Source organism: Polyodon spathula, chromosome 4, assembly GCF_017654505.1.
Source record: "Polyodon spathula isolate WHYD16114869_AA chromosome 4, ASM1765450v1, whole genome shotgun sequence".
In the NCBI taxonomy this organism is placed as follows: Eukaryota; Metazoa; Chordata; class Actinopteri; order Acipenseriformes; family Polyodontidae; genus Polyodon; species Polyodon spathula.
Window position 1 is genome coordinate 79,482,366 of NC_054537.1, and position 12,636 is coordinate 79,495,001.

Here is a 12,636-nt window from a genome sequence, read left to right on the forward strand (position 1 = left end):
CTTTGTTTGCCTACCGTCAAACAGCAAAGGAATTTTTCGAATTCGCCATTTCACCGCTGAGATATTCCCTTCGCAATGTATCTAGTACCTCACAGTTCAAAAACAACTCTGATCGACTAGCTATGCGTTTCGCTGCTCTGGCCTTACATATATCTGTTGATGGTGAAATCTCCCTGATCACGTTGTAGGAGAGGTCACAAGCTGTCCATTCATACCTTGCCTTTGTTTGTAGCCTAATCCATTGAAGAGTAATCGATGTGCGTACATAAACAAGACACATATTTGCAAACGAGAGCGCAGTGTTACACACATAGGATCAAGGTTTCTTACCGTTTTCTGATCATTTTTCAATTTGTAAAATTTATGAAATCGAACGAAATGGTGAGCAGTGTTCCAAAGCGTCCCAAAAAAGTAGATTCGGTCTTTTTGAAGTTTTGGAGGAGATGTCTAATAGTGAAAGTGACGGCGAAAATGAACTTTCTGGTTTGGAGAGCGCCGATTTCAGTGTCTGAAGCAGCATTTGAAGATGGATTGGAGCCTCTTCAGGATTTGTAAGTGTAATGGATCCACACTAAATTTATTATTATGCGTAATTTTCAACATTCATTTTTACTGAATGTTAGAAAATGCAACCATTTGACTCTCAAGGGGCACATAGAAATGTCATTTTTTAACAATTTTTATTGCATAGTAAAGAGCAACACCATGTCTCATCTGTGCTGTGCTGCTGTATACAGTCCCGATCTTTACGTTTCAATACAAATTGCAAGAAGTAATTGTTGCTTCCCGGCTGTGTCTTTTCTCATTGATGTTCATTGATTTAGATTATTGCATGGGAGTGTTTAGCAAACTTTTTTTTTTTTTTTTTTTTTATATTTCCATGATTACAAGGAGTGATGTTACTCACCTAGAGACAGTGTAGGTTTCTTAGCCTTTCAAGATAAGCTGTCTGCCTGTTTCAACAATCACTCACTCAGTCCTTTTGTTTGCGTCATGTCAATCAAAGTAAAGATAAAAGGAACTGAGGTGTTTTCAGTCTGGCAGCCTGATTTAGAGCAGCAAAGGTATCTGCAATATTATTATTATTATTGTATACATTTAACAGATGCTTTTATCCAATAATCAACACATTTCACCTGTCAGCAGTGCTTGAATGAGTATAACCACTTTATTATGGGGGGAAAAAATCTCATTATTTTGCTGCTTGACATTTACATACTTTCAAGCAAGTGAGTAACAAAAATAGTCAGGTACTGAAAATTCATAGCTACAAAAAAATCTCAGTAGCAACATTCTCCTGCACAAACACACAGTTGTGAGAATAAGAGTATTTGTCATGCGTACTCATCATGGATACATTTCGGGCACCCCAAAGCTCTCCAAAAAGGCCACCTTTTAAATGAAATATTGGACAAATAAGTAAAGAGGATTTGATCCCTTTTATTCAATCAGTTTCATCCAGTGCAGTAGACATATTGGGGAAGCACTGGAAAAAAAAATATCTGGCTCTTCTTGTGCTAAAAGGTGAAAAAATGACGATATAATAAACAAATGAAATGTGTTTGTTTTTTTTTTTTTTTTTTTTTTTTTTTTTTTGGATATCTCCTTCCAGTGTGGTACTGAGTAAGACTTACATCAGATCTGAGCCCTGAACCATGCCTGTGCTATCTATAATTTGGAAGATAATGTGATTTATTTAAGGTCATAGCCCTCCAGACGGAAATTGCCTGTGGGGGGCTGGGGATTTAACAGGTTAAAATTCCAAATCCACATTTCTTTTGGTACGTGCAAATTCGACACTTTGTGCGCAGTAAGGTGACTCACTTCCCCAGTTTGCCTGTTTTGAATCCCCCATCGATTCCCTACTTTAAATTTAATCCACAATGTAGGGGTACGCTTTGTAAAATCTATAATTCAATTTTTTCCTTACATTGCCATTTTGTTAACTACTGTAAGGGCTGCCTGGGAACAGGAACTTTGGCTTTAATCTGGTAGACGACACTTGGGACTCTATTTTAAGAGTGCACTCCTCCTATTTGCGTGCATCACACCCTGATTCAATTAAAGGTCCTCCATCATATCCACATGTCCAAAACTAAATTGGCTAAAATGTATGCCATTCTTGACCCTACATGTGATACATGTAAGCATGCTCCAGCCTCTTTGATCCATATGTTTTGATCATGCCCCAGCCACTGCTTATAGCAATTCTTGGCTCTCTACCTGATGGGTTACCTTTGTCCAAGCCCCAATCAAACAGGCTGTCCCACCCTCTCATGTACATTGGATTAGAGACATTGTGCAATTTCTCAAACTTGAAAAGATCAGATACATGCTCAATGGATGTAATGACAGATTCTATACTGCATGGCGGCCCTTTCTTTCATATTTTGGTAGCTTATAACCCCCCCCCCCCCCCCCCCATTTCATTTTACTATTGACTGTGCTTTTTCATTAGTCTGAGACCCAAGTCTTTTTGTCACTAGTCCTAAAATACATAGCAAATAAAGACATGTTATAAAACATTCTTCATTAATACCGTGCCATGTTAAAACACTGTAGTGCCCCAGAGAACTTTGTGGAGGTTTAGAACAAGACCGCTGTTACCTTCTGCTCCTGGATGTTTTTTCCTGCTGCTGCTTTCAGTTGTATTCGTGCTTCTGTATGTGATGTTGGGATGTGTCTAAGACTGGATATGTTATCCACATTCTCTGTGTTCGTTTGGATGTAACAAGCAGCAGAGGGAGTAAGAGAAAGCTTGAATGTTTGTGGTTGCAGCCAGCGTGAGTCCACTACTTAACTGATTACTGTTTGCCAAAAGAGATGGGTTAAGACAGTGACATTACACTTTGCTGCTATTTTCTTTCTTTTATTTATTTTTATTAACAATGCAATTTTACAAAAGAGACATTAAGAACAGCTTACAATAAATAGTGTTCGGATACAGCATTTTTTAATGAATAGTATAATGGAGGAAAAAAATGCTTTGCTACTATAAGATATCAGGTCTGCATGGAGGTGTTTTTGTACGATGTAAAATGTTTTTGCAAAAGATTTTACAAACCAAGCATGAGCTGGACATGTGTTCAAATATGAGGTAAGAAAGTTGTGTGGTGTTTTTTATTTTTTGAATTTTGACAATCAAATGAGACTTAATCTCAGTGCTTCACTCTGGTAAAATACAAATGTGAAAAGATGAGTCTGAGTCACGCGTCCTCTAAATGCTCCGGAAATTAAAAAAAAAAAAACAGGAAGTGGGAAACAGGAAGTGTTCGTGGGGAAAATCATTCTCAGTGAGAGTAAATGTACAGTATACACTGTTGGGGTCTAAGCCTTTTGTTCGTTATATAAGTGGTTTGTTATAGCGAAAAAACAATCAAAATGAACGATAAACTACATTTACCTGTTAGTTTCATATATGAAGCATTCTGCTCTTGCTTTATCCAATGCGTTAAAGAAATAAAACGCAGTACAAAAAGCAAAAATCCCAAATTTGAAGTTGAATTTTTTTGCAAAATCAATCTGACGTGAATAGTTTTAAAGTGCACCAAATCTTAATCCAACATGCATGAATTCCAGATTTGATCTTTTATTCCAAATCAACCGGACATGAAAGACAAGTTATTCAGATCCTCAGGTTTTTTTTTTAAAATTTAATCAATTTTGCTTTTCCGCGTGGTTGCTGAACAAGCCAAAAAACAAAGTGCTTTTTGACCATCTATATTCATGACAGAGCTATTCCTACCTTACCCTTTTTTAAAATGTTTATTTATTTTATTTTCAAACGATCAATGTAGTTTCCAGATTTGTTACAACATAAAATTGTTTGTGTGTGTATATTGTAACAAAAATCCTTAACGCTGTAATAATGAGCCTTCAGTCGATTCAGGGCCAAACTATTTATTACACTAATACATGATCAAAGATAATCTGCCAATTGTTAACTAACAATTAACAGGTCGCTATAGAACTATTCTGTCTGTTTATTTGCTTTTCTCTGCTTCACAACAACAAATACTCCCCCTGTTTTGTAGACCCAGCTAGTCCTGCCTTGTTCCACTTCACGGCCAGCAGCTCATGTGGTCCATGCCTGTCCCCTATAGGCTGTTCTACCGATGTGACACACAACCGCTCCCTCTCAAAGTGTTCCTGCACGTCACAGATCTCGCTTAGTATACATTACAATTGACTTTGCGTATGTTTGTTTTTTGGTGGGCTGGTATGTTGTCGAGTCTTATGTTCTCAAATCTATGTGGCGTTGGCCTCAAACGACGGTATTATCGAATAGTGCGATGTTTTTTATATTATCGTCACGGTATGAAAATTACAATATTGGCACAACCTTAACTTCAAGTGTATCTGACTTTTAATATTTAACAATGAAAATGAGCTCGCAGCTAAATCCTGGGTGCAGTGCATCTTATGACCTGTCATACATGTTAATTGTAAGAACATAAAGTTTACAAACGAGAGGAGGCCATTCGGCCCATCTTGGTCGTTTGGTTGTTAGTAGCTTATTGATCCCAAAATCTCATCAAGCAGCTTCTTGAAGGATCCCAGGGTGTCGGCTTCAACAACATTACTGGGGAGTTGATTCCAGACCCTCACAATTCTCTGTGTAAAAAAGTGCCTCCTATTTTCTGTTCTGAATGCCCCTTTGTCTAATCTCCATTTGTGACCCCTGGTCCTTTTGAATGCTTGAATTAGGTCGCCACGTAGTCTTCTTTGTTCAAGACTGAACAGATTCAATTCTTTTAGCCTGTCTGCATATGATATGCCTTTTAAGCCCGGAATAATTCTGGTCGCTCTTCTTTACACTCTTTCTAGAGCAGCAATATCTTTTTTATAGCGAGGTGACCAGAACTGCACACAATATTCAAGATGAGGTCTTACTAGTGCATTGTACAGTTTTAACATTACTTCCCTTGATTTAAATTCAACACTTTTCACAATGTATCCGAGCATCTTGTTAGCCTTTTTTATAGCTTCCCCACATTGTCTAGATGAAGACATTTGAGTCAACAAAAACTCCTAGGTCTTTTTCATAGATTCCTTCTCCAATTTCAGTATCTCCCATATGATATTTATAATGTACATTTTTATTTCCTGCGTGCAGTACCTTACACTTTTCTCTATTAAATGTCATTTGCCATGTGTCTGCCCAGTTCTGAATCTTGTCTAGATCATTTTGAATGACCTTTGCTGCTGCAACAGTGTTTGCCACTCCTCCTACTTTGTGTCGTCTGCAAATTTAACAAGTTTGCTTACTATACCAGAATCTAAATCATTAATGTAGATTAGGAATAGCAGAGGACCTAATACTGATTCCTGTGGTACACCGCTGGTTACCACACTCCATTCTGAGGTTTTTCCTCTAATCAGTACTTTCTGTTTTCTACATGTTAACCACTCCCTAATACATGTACGTGTGTTTCCTTGAATCGCAACTGCGTTCAGTTTGAGAATTAATCTTTTGTGTGGGACTTTGTCAAAAGCTTTCTGGAAATCTAAATAAACCATGTCATATGCTTTGCAATTATCCATTATCGATGTTGCAGCCTCAAAAAAATCAAGCAAGTTAGTTAGACACGATCTCCTTTTCCTAAAACCATGTTGACTGTCTCCCAGGACCCTGTTACCATATAAGTAATTTTCCATTTTGGATCTTATTATAGTTTCCATAAGTTTGCATATAATAGAAGTCAGGCTTACTGATCTGTAGTTACCTGGTTCAGTTTTGTTTCCCTTTTTGTGGATCGGTATTACGTTTGCAATTTTCCAGTCTGTCGGTACCACCCCTGTGTCAAGAGACTCCTGCATGATCTTGGTTGGCGGTTTGTAAATTACTTTAATTGTATGTTCCCCCCGTTTTAAATAAATACATTTCTGATAGTACAAGTTACTTAAGACTCTTCGTAAAGTTCTCATACTGAGCATGTAAATGACTCAAACATTGCAATATTTCCTGATGACTGATGCCAAGGTTGAAATAAGTGAACAATTTCTGACAAATCTGCCATTCCTGTTTAGCTGACTGTACAGCTGTAACCGGTACAGTGGAACAGCCCAATAAATGATTTCACTGGGTAGTTGCGAAAAGTTGTTGTTCATATTTTGTCACCAGCGCTTTTGTGTTAGATTTTTGTGACAGCACTTTTTGTAATAACAAAAATAAAGTTTTTAGGAGGCAGCAATATACTTCTGTAGCAGGCGACAAAGTAGCCGGAATGGCTGTACTGTAATGTGCTGACCAGGCTTAGGAATTTTAACTGACACAGGCCCTGCAGATTGGTCTGGAAATTGAAATAAGGCCAGAACTCAGTCATTCTGGAAGTGAAAAAGTAGGCTAGAGTCATTACATTACAAGAAGAGAGATATCTGAGAAAAGAGTTTGATGTAGATTAGGGAATTAAAGAGGAAAAAAAGACAAAACCGTTCTAATAATGTATTCTACTTTAAATAGAAATCCATTGTGTGTTTTAATGAGGGAAACGGTACAGGGAGCCTTTCAGTGTTTACAGCTTTTATAACACAATCATCTAAATCCAGAATATCTAAATTTATTATTCATATTATTTTTTTTAAATCTCAGTGCTGCACAACATTTCTGTCAGCATGTATAATTAAATGTATAGCACAAAAACAGGTGTCTGGTGCTGCAGTTATTTTTATTCGTTTTCATGTTTGAATGTCCAATTTTTATTCAACCTGGCTCATCGCTGCAACCCCTGAACTAACTCAGTTGAGATGAAGATGAGAACTCCCATCCTCCGAAACTAGTGCCGGCAGCCGGATGCCTTTTTTCACTCTACAAGCCTGCCATGCAGCCATATCCAGAAGTATATCTGAAGACAACGCAGTTCCAGCCAGCCACAGGGGTTGCTGGTGTGTGGTGAGCTAAGGACTCCCCAGCCGACCTAACCCCTACCCTGCCCAGGGAGCGCTTGGCCAGTTGTGTGCTGCCCCCTGGAAACTCCCGCCCATGGTTGGCAGTGGCATAGCTTAGATTCAGACCGGCGATCTCCAAGCTATAGGGCGCATCCTGTACTCCGGCCGGTGCCTTTACTGGATGCGGCACTCGGGAGCCCCCATTTTCCAACATGTTGAGTCTCCAGAGAAATACGTTACCAGCTGATCTTCTGACAGTGTTTCATTTTCAGCTTATTCTATTTGAAGTTTCAAGGCATGATTTAATGTCTTTCACTGTTTACTTCACTGTCACTTAACAAGGTCTCTATAGAATTTATAATTACATGAGATCATTATGGTTATTAACCAACACTGAAACTACAGTAGTGCTCTTTGTGTACATAAAACTGTTTAAGTTGTAGCACTGGTGTCACAGGAAATAAGTAGACCGTCAGTAAAGTAGATCTTGTCTATACTGCGCATGCACAGTATATTCTGAATTTAACATGCTGGTCTGTCAATTCGCTTTTCTATCAGGGGACTTACCAACCAGCCTGTGTCTGTTTATAGATAATCGCTGACTTTCTTTTAATATTGCTTGGGTAAAATCGTAAAAAATATTAAATGCTGACAGGATGAGTACAAGGTTTAAAAAAAAAAAAAATATGGGAAAAGTACATGTTATGTATGACAGATGATTCATTTTAATTGTAATTAAAACACTTAAATGTGAAACGAGATTAAATTAACCGCTATAATATGCATTGAATATGTGTTTTATTTTTTTAATTGTATTTATTTTATCATAATCATTACCTTCCAACCCTGTTTGCAAAGAACATAGGTAGTAAACAATGGCATCAGTAACACAACAAACAACAAAATGGTAAAAACTTTCAAAACTGTGGTTAACAAACCATCTGTATTGTGGAACCTCGAGTTTAAATTATGCAAGAGTTACTGAAATTTAACAAATGGTTTTGTATACATTTTGTTTTACGCCGTATAAATTGCATATTTTATTGAGCAATGTCAAATGGCACTTTATTGCATGCATTTAATAATAATTTTACATTTCAAATCAACTTTTTGTTATACTAATGTGAATACACACATCTTACAGTGATAGATGTTTAAAATGTGTAGCTGTAAATTATTTGAAATTCATCTGTGTCATCGCCATTATTTTATCAATAATTGCTCAAATTAATTCTTTAGTTAGTAATAGCACCAACTTATCTAAAGTGACTCAGACTAAGGGGTGAACTGTGCATCACAACTGCTGCTGCGGAGTCACTTACAACAGGACCTCAGCTGTCACGTCTCATCCGAAGGACGGAGCACAAGGAGGTTAAGTGACTTGCTCAAGGTCACACACAGCGAGTCAGTGACTGAGCTGGGATTGAAACCCTTTAACCACTGGACCACCGAGCCTCCTATGTTCCCTGCCCAAAACACACCAAGGCTAAGACAACTACATATCACACTTCTTTCTTGAATAACCTTGGCCATCTTATCTCGTGTAATGTGATAATTTTTTCCAAATCTTCTAATTATAATGTTTATTTGATTCTTGTTGCCCTTTTATCTAGACGTGTTTTCTATTGGACATTAGTTTTAGTTCGATATTAGAGTTATTTCCCACTATGTTTTATTGTAGAGTATCCCTATGTTTTCTGGTAATTTATAAAACAGGAAGCATGTCAATAACGCAATCCCCTGCCGCAGCTTTAAATTTAGAATTCAAGCTGTTCGTATGATGAATATGTTAATGACCATGACACATCAACAGTTTGTACAGATTAGCACAGAATAAGAATTGGCAATGCAGTGTTTTAATCATCATTTGATATGCAATTTTCCAGATGTGTTCAAAAATCTTAGTGTGACATACAGATGGGTGAACAGACACCTCCATATAGTCAGTTCAAATAAATATAACGCTGTGAAATAGTCTTGTATACAAAATGTGGTTACTTCCAGATGACGTCTTTGTCAACACCTCGTGTTGCTGTCAACAAATTATATATATTCCACCTAGAATGGAGTAAAACAATATTACACAATATTGTACCTTTCCAATACCAAATAAGTTCCTCCCATAATAGAGTGGGAGGATATCAAACTTGTGCTATGTTATGTATGATATGTATGTGTATTTTGTGGGTTAAAAAGTAGTGGCAACAAAGGACAGACATGTTCTCTGATTCCTACTTCAGTAAAAATCTCTATTCCCTAGTATTGAAAAATCACCAGGCTTCTAGAAAATCCCCCAATCCCAGATTGTAATTTCCATGCGGTATATTCAACACAACTCAACAGGACCCTATTAGCAAGTATTTGGGGATGAATGCATGCTTTCTCAAAAGTAGAAGTGTAAATATGCTGCATGCTAAAAACTTCAAATGTATAACCTATAACTAGGTATAGTTTTCACTGTATTTTGCGACTGGCCTGGACATATTGTATGAGCTCCTTAAATGCAAACCTGTTTAATTTGCAATGCTACTCATCCCTTCTAATATTGGGCCATGGAAAATTGATAATTTCAGGTGTAAAGATGGATGAATGAGACTCCTATAGCACAAGTTTTAGTCATTAATACACTGTTAATAGCAATACCTGGAATGGCTCAAACTGCTAAGACTGTCTTAGTGCCATTTTGAAGCCTATTTGCTTTTGGATGTCATGTCCAGAAGTAGACCAAGGCTAGAGACTAAAATGTTGAAGGAGAACTACTGTGAAATTTGTTTAAAACATGTATTTCGGAAGTGCTTAATATACTGAATCTTAATACTTTATTTTAATGTTTCCTTTTCAGATTTTGTTTAGCCAGGATCTTGGGGAGCCATTTATAATTATTAACAGCCTTTGTTATGTGAACTCTGGCAGCCACTCCATCGAGGTACTCCTCCTTAGAATTAAGAAGGATGAATTGGATGTGAAAGGAAGTGGCTTCTGTGTATCAATTGAATGGCTTACTGTAGCTAATATCAGTGGACAGGGTAAGTCTTCAACAAGGTGTTTTTTTTTAATTTAAAGGATAAACTGCAATCCCTTACATCTGTTCCTGTGATAAGACATTTGTTTCATTATATTTTGTAATCCATAACCTGTTATTTATGGTGTCTCTACAAAAAAAAAAGTGTGGAATTAAAAATCCCTTAGTTTTATTCTTTATGGTAATTTGTTGCCCATATTTCAATGTTCCATGACCATCTGCTTTATAACCCCCTGAAATGGAACCATTGCACGCTGGATCCCTGACTTGCCACATTTCACCAGATATCTGGGATTTCCCTCAAATGTTTGTGCATTGGCAGTATCTCTGCAGAAACACCAGCATTTCTTATAACCACCCCCTCACTGGAATTCTTAATAAAGAATTGTCCTTTTTATTACTTTTAAATTATGTGTCTGATATTTTAATGGATTAAAAATGAAATGCAGAACGTAAAAGGCATTTTAATGAAGAGCATTGATTAGTAACCATGACGACCAAGATATCCGTAAGGCATATTTATTTTCTGTGTAGTTTTAATAATCAGATAGTATTACAGATGAGGCTCTGGAAGCCTGTATGCATAAACAGCAAAGAAAATTAATTATTGTCCTGTGATTCTATTTTAACGTTGCTTAATCCCAGCACTATAAAAGTACAACCAGAGAAGGACTTCTTTAAACACTGCGGCAAAAACTGTAAGCAGTAGTTTTGGTTATTGCTTTTTTTATCCTCATTTTTGTGGGTTGTCCATTTGATGCATTGGGTCCGATTTTTTTTTTTTTTTTTTTTTTTTTTTTTTAAGATGTTAATAGCCTCAAATGGCAGTTGTGTAAACTGATTTGACTGGGTTTTTTAATGTACTATTTCCAAGCATGTGCTTTAATGCAGAAAAAATGCATTTCAGGTCACAACTACTGTGCTTTTACAGACCCAAGCAGAAGTGTTTTTTACCAAGTACAATATTACATTGCTGTATTAAATTCCAAACAGCTTTTATGTATCGCACATTTTATATTTTAAACATATTCAACAGTGACATGGGTTTGCTGAAAACTGAATGTCTGAAAATAAGGAAGCTAGGAAACTCAGATTTTTGTGATTACAAAGTAGAAACAATTTGGTAAATTAAATTTTACTGAAATGTCACTACAATTTCATTACTGTCGACTGTAAAGTTTTTTTTTTTTTTTCAAAGGTTTTCAAACGTATTGTAAGACAATTGACAGATCTTTCACATTTTTAGTATACAAATATTAACAATTAGAAAGGCAAGTGCCTGCGCAATGAAGTATTTATTACATTTAACCTATTGGAGATAGTAATAACGTGGCTTTGTTTGAAAAGCCAGGGACTTGTTTTGGTTTAGTCGTCTACTATAATGTGACAGATGTTGAATTGCATCTGCTTTTTAACTTATTCCAGTATGGATTTGGTCAGTGAGATTAAATGAGATTAACCACAAATGCAGGTGAGCCTGGCTCTCTCTGCACAGTTGTTATAAGAGACTCTCTTGCTGTGGGTGTGGTTGCCAGTTTAAATGCCTGTGGTCTTGTTCTTTTTTACTGAGAGAGGAACCATATATTAGCTACTAGAATAATGAGAACAAATTACAGGACTGTTTTAAGAATTTGCATCACAACAGTTTATCTTTTTTTTAAGCTTGTCCTAGGTATCCGTGATAGTAAAATAGATACTAAACATTTAATTTCTGGCAAAGTTTTTTTTTTTTTTTTTTTTTTTTTTTTTTTGTGTGTGCTCTTAAAATTGGTTACCTTCCCAAGTATTACATTTAATCACTTGGTCTTAATTGTTGGAGTGAGCATTTGATAATTGTTCTACCTGCAGTAGAGGTTACATCTCTCTGACTGTGTATGGGTTTCACATTAAGAAAAATAAACAGTATGACTGACCTTTCTTTTGAACTGAAACATATTCAGAAGTACAGGAACTCCACTAGTAGAATTTCCAAACCTCTCATTCAAACTGACAGCCCCATAACCATACCTTTTTACCACCCCATTACGTTAGTGTATGTTACATTATACACTGCTTTGGCAGTTGTTTACTGAGATAAGATATGGAAAAGGAAAACTACTGTATTTGTTTTAGATTTGGGAGGGGGGGTTACATTTTCAGCTTGTGTGCTTTATTTCCACCACTGCAGTGATTTGTATCATTTTTGCCTTTTTTGATTATTTACAAACAGTTAGAAGGAGCGATAAGAGAAATACTTATTTGGTTTACAAGTACATTTTGTATTGGTTTTCCTCCTCTTCATAAACTGTTATCGGTCATAGAATGTTTGAAAGTGAATTATTCATGACAAGACATTTACGGCAAAATATGACCTGAAATGTTAGTTAATCATGTGCTTTCATTGGCTGAGTGGAACATCATGATTTATAACTCATTAAACAATAACTCACATTTTGTATGAATCATGTTTTTGGAGTCATGTTGGGGAATTTCAAGAAATGTTTGTTCATTCAATCCATATCATAACAAATGGCGATACCCATTAGTGTTCTGTTTCTGAGCGCTCTTCCTTGGGGCGGGGGACTGAAGATGATTGATTGATTGGGCGTTAAGAAAAAAAAAAAAAAAAAACACATGCCTTGAGAAACCTTTTACCACAGGGCATTTTACCCCCTGAATCTTGAAGAAACTGAATCTTAAAGAAACATAATTTGTATGCCTTACAGTACACTGGCATGTGTGCAATA

General features: G+C 36.5%; 1 protein-coding gene across 2 annotated transcripts in view; it reads left to right on the forward strand.

The window, feature by feature from the left end:
- nudcd1 (NudC domain containing 1) overlaps positions 1–12,636 on the forward strand; it is a 93,832-nt gene that overhangs the window by 28,386 nt on the left and 52,810 nt on the right. For both annotated transcript variants that reach the window (XM_041248656.1, XM_041248657.1), the window contains exon 4: positions 9,731–9,914. In XM_041248656.1, coding sequence (XP_041104590.1) covers positions 9,731–9,914 — 184 coding nt within the window. The remainder of the gene's footprint in view (positions 1–9,730; positions 9,915–12,636) is intronic.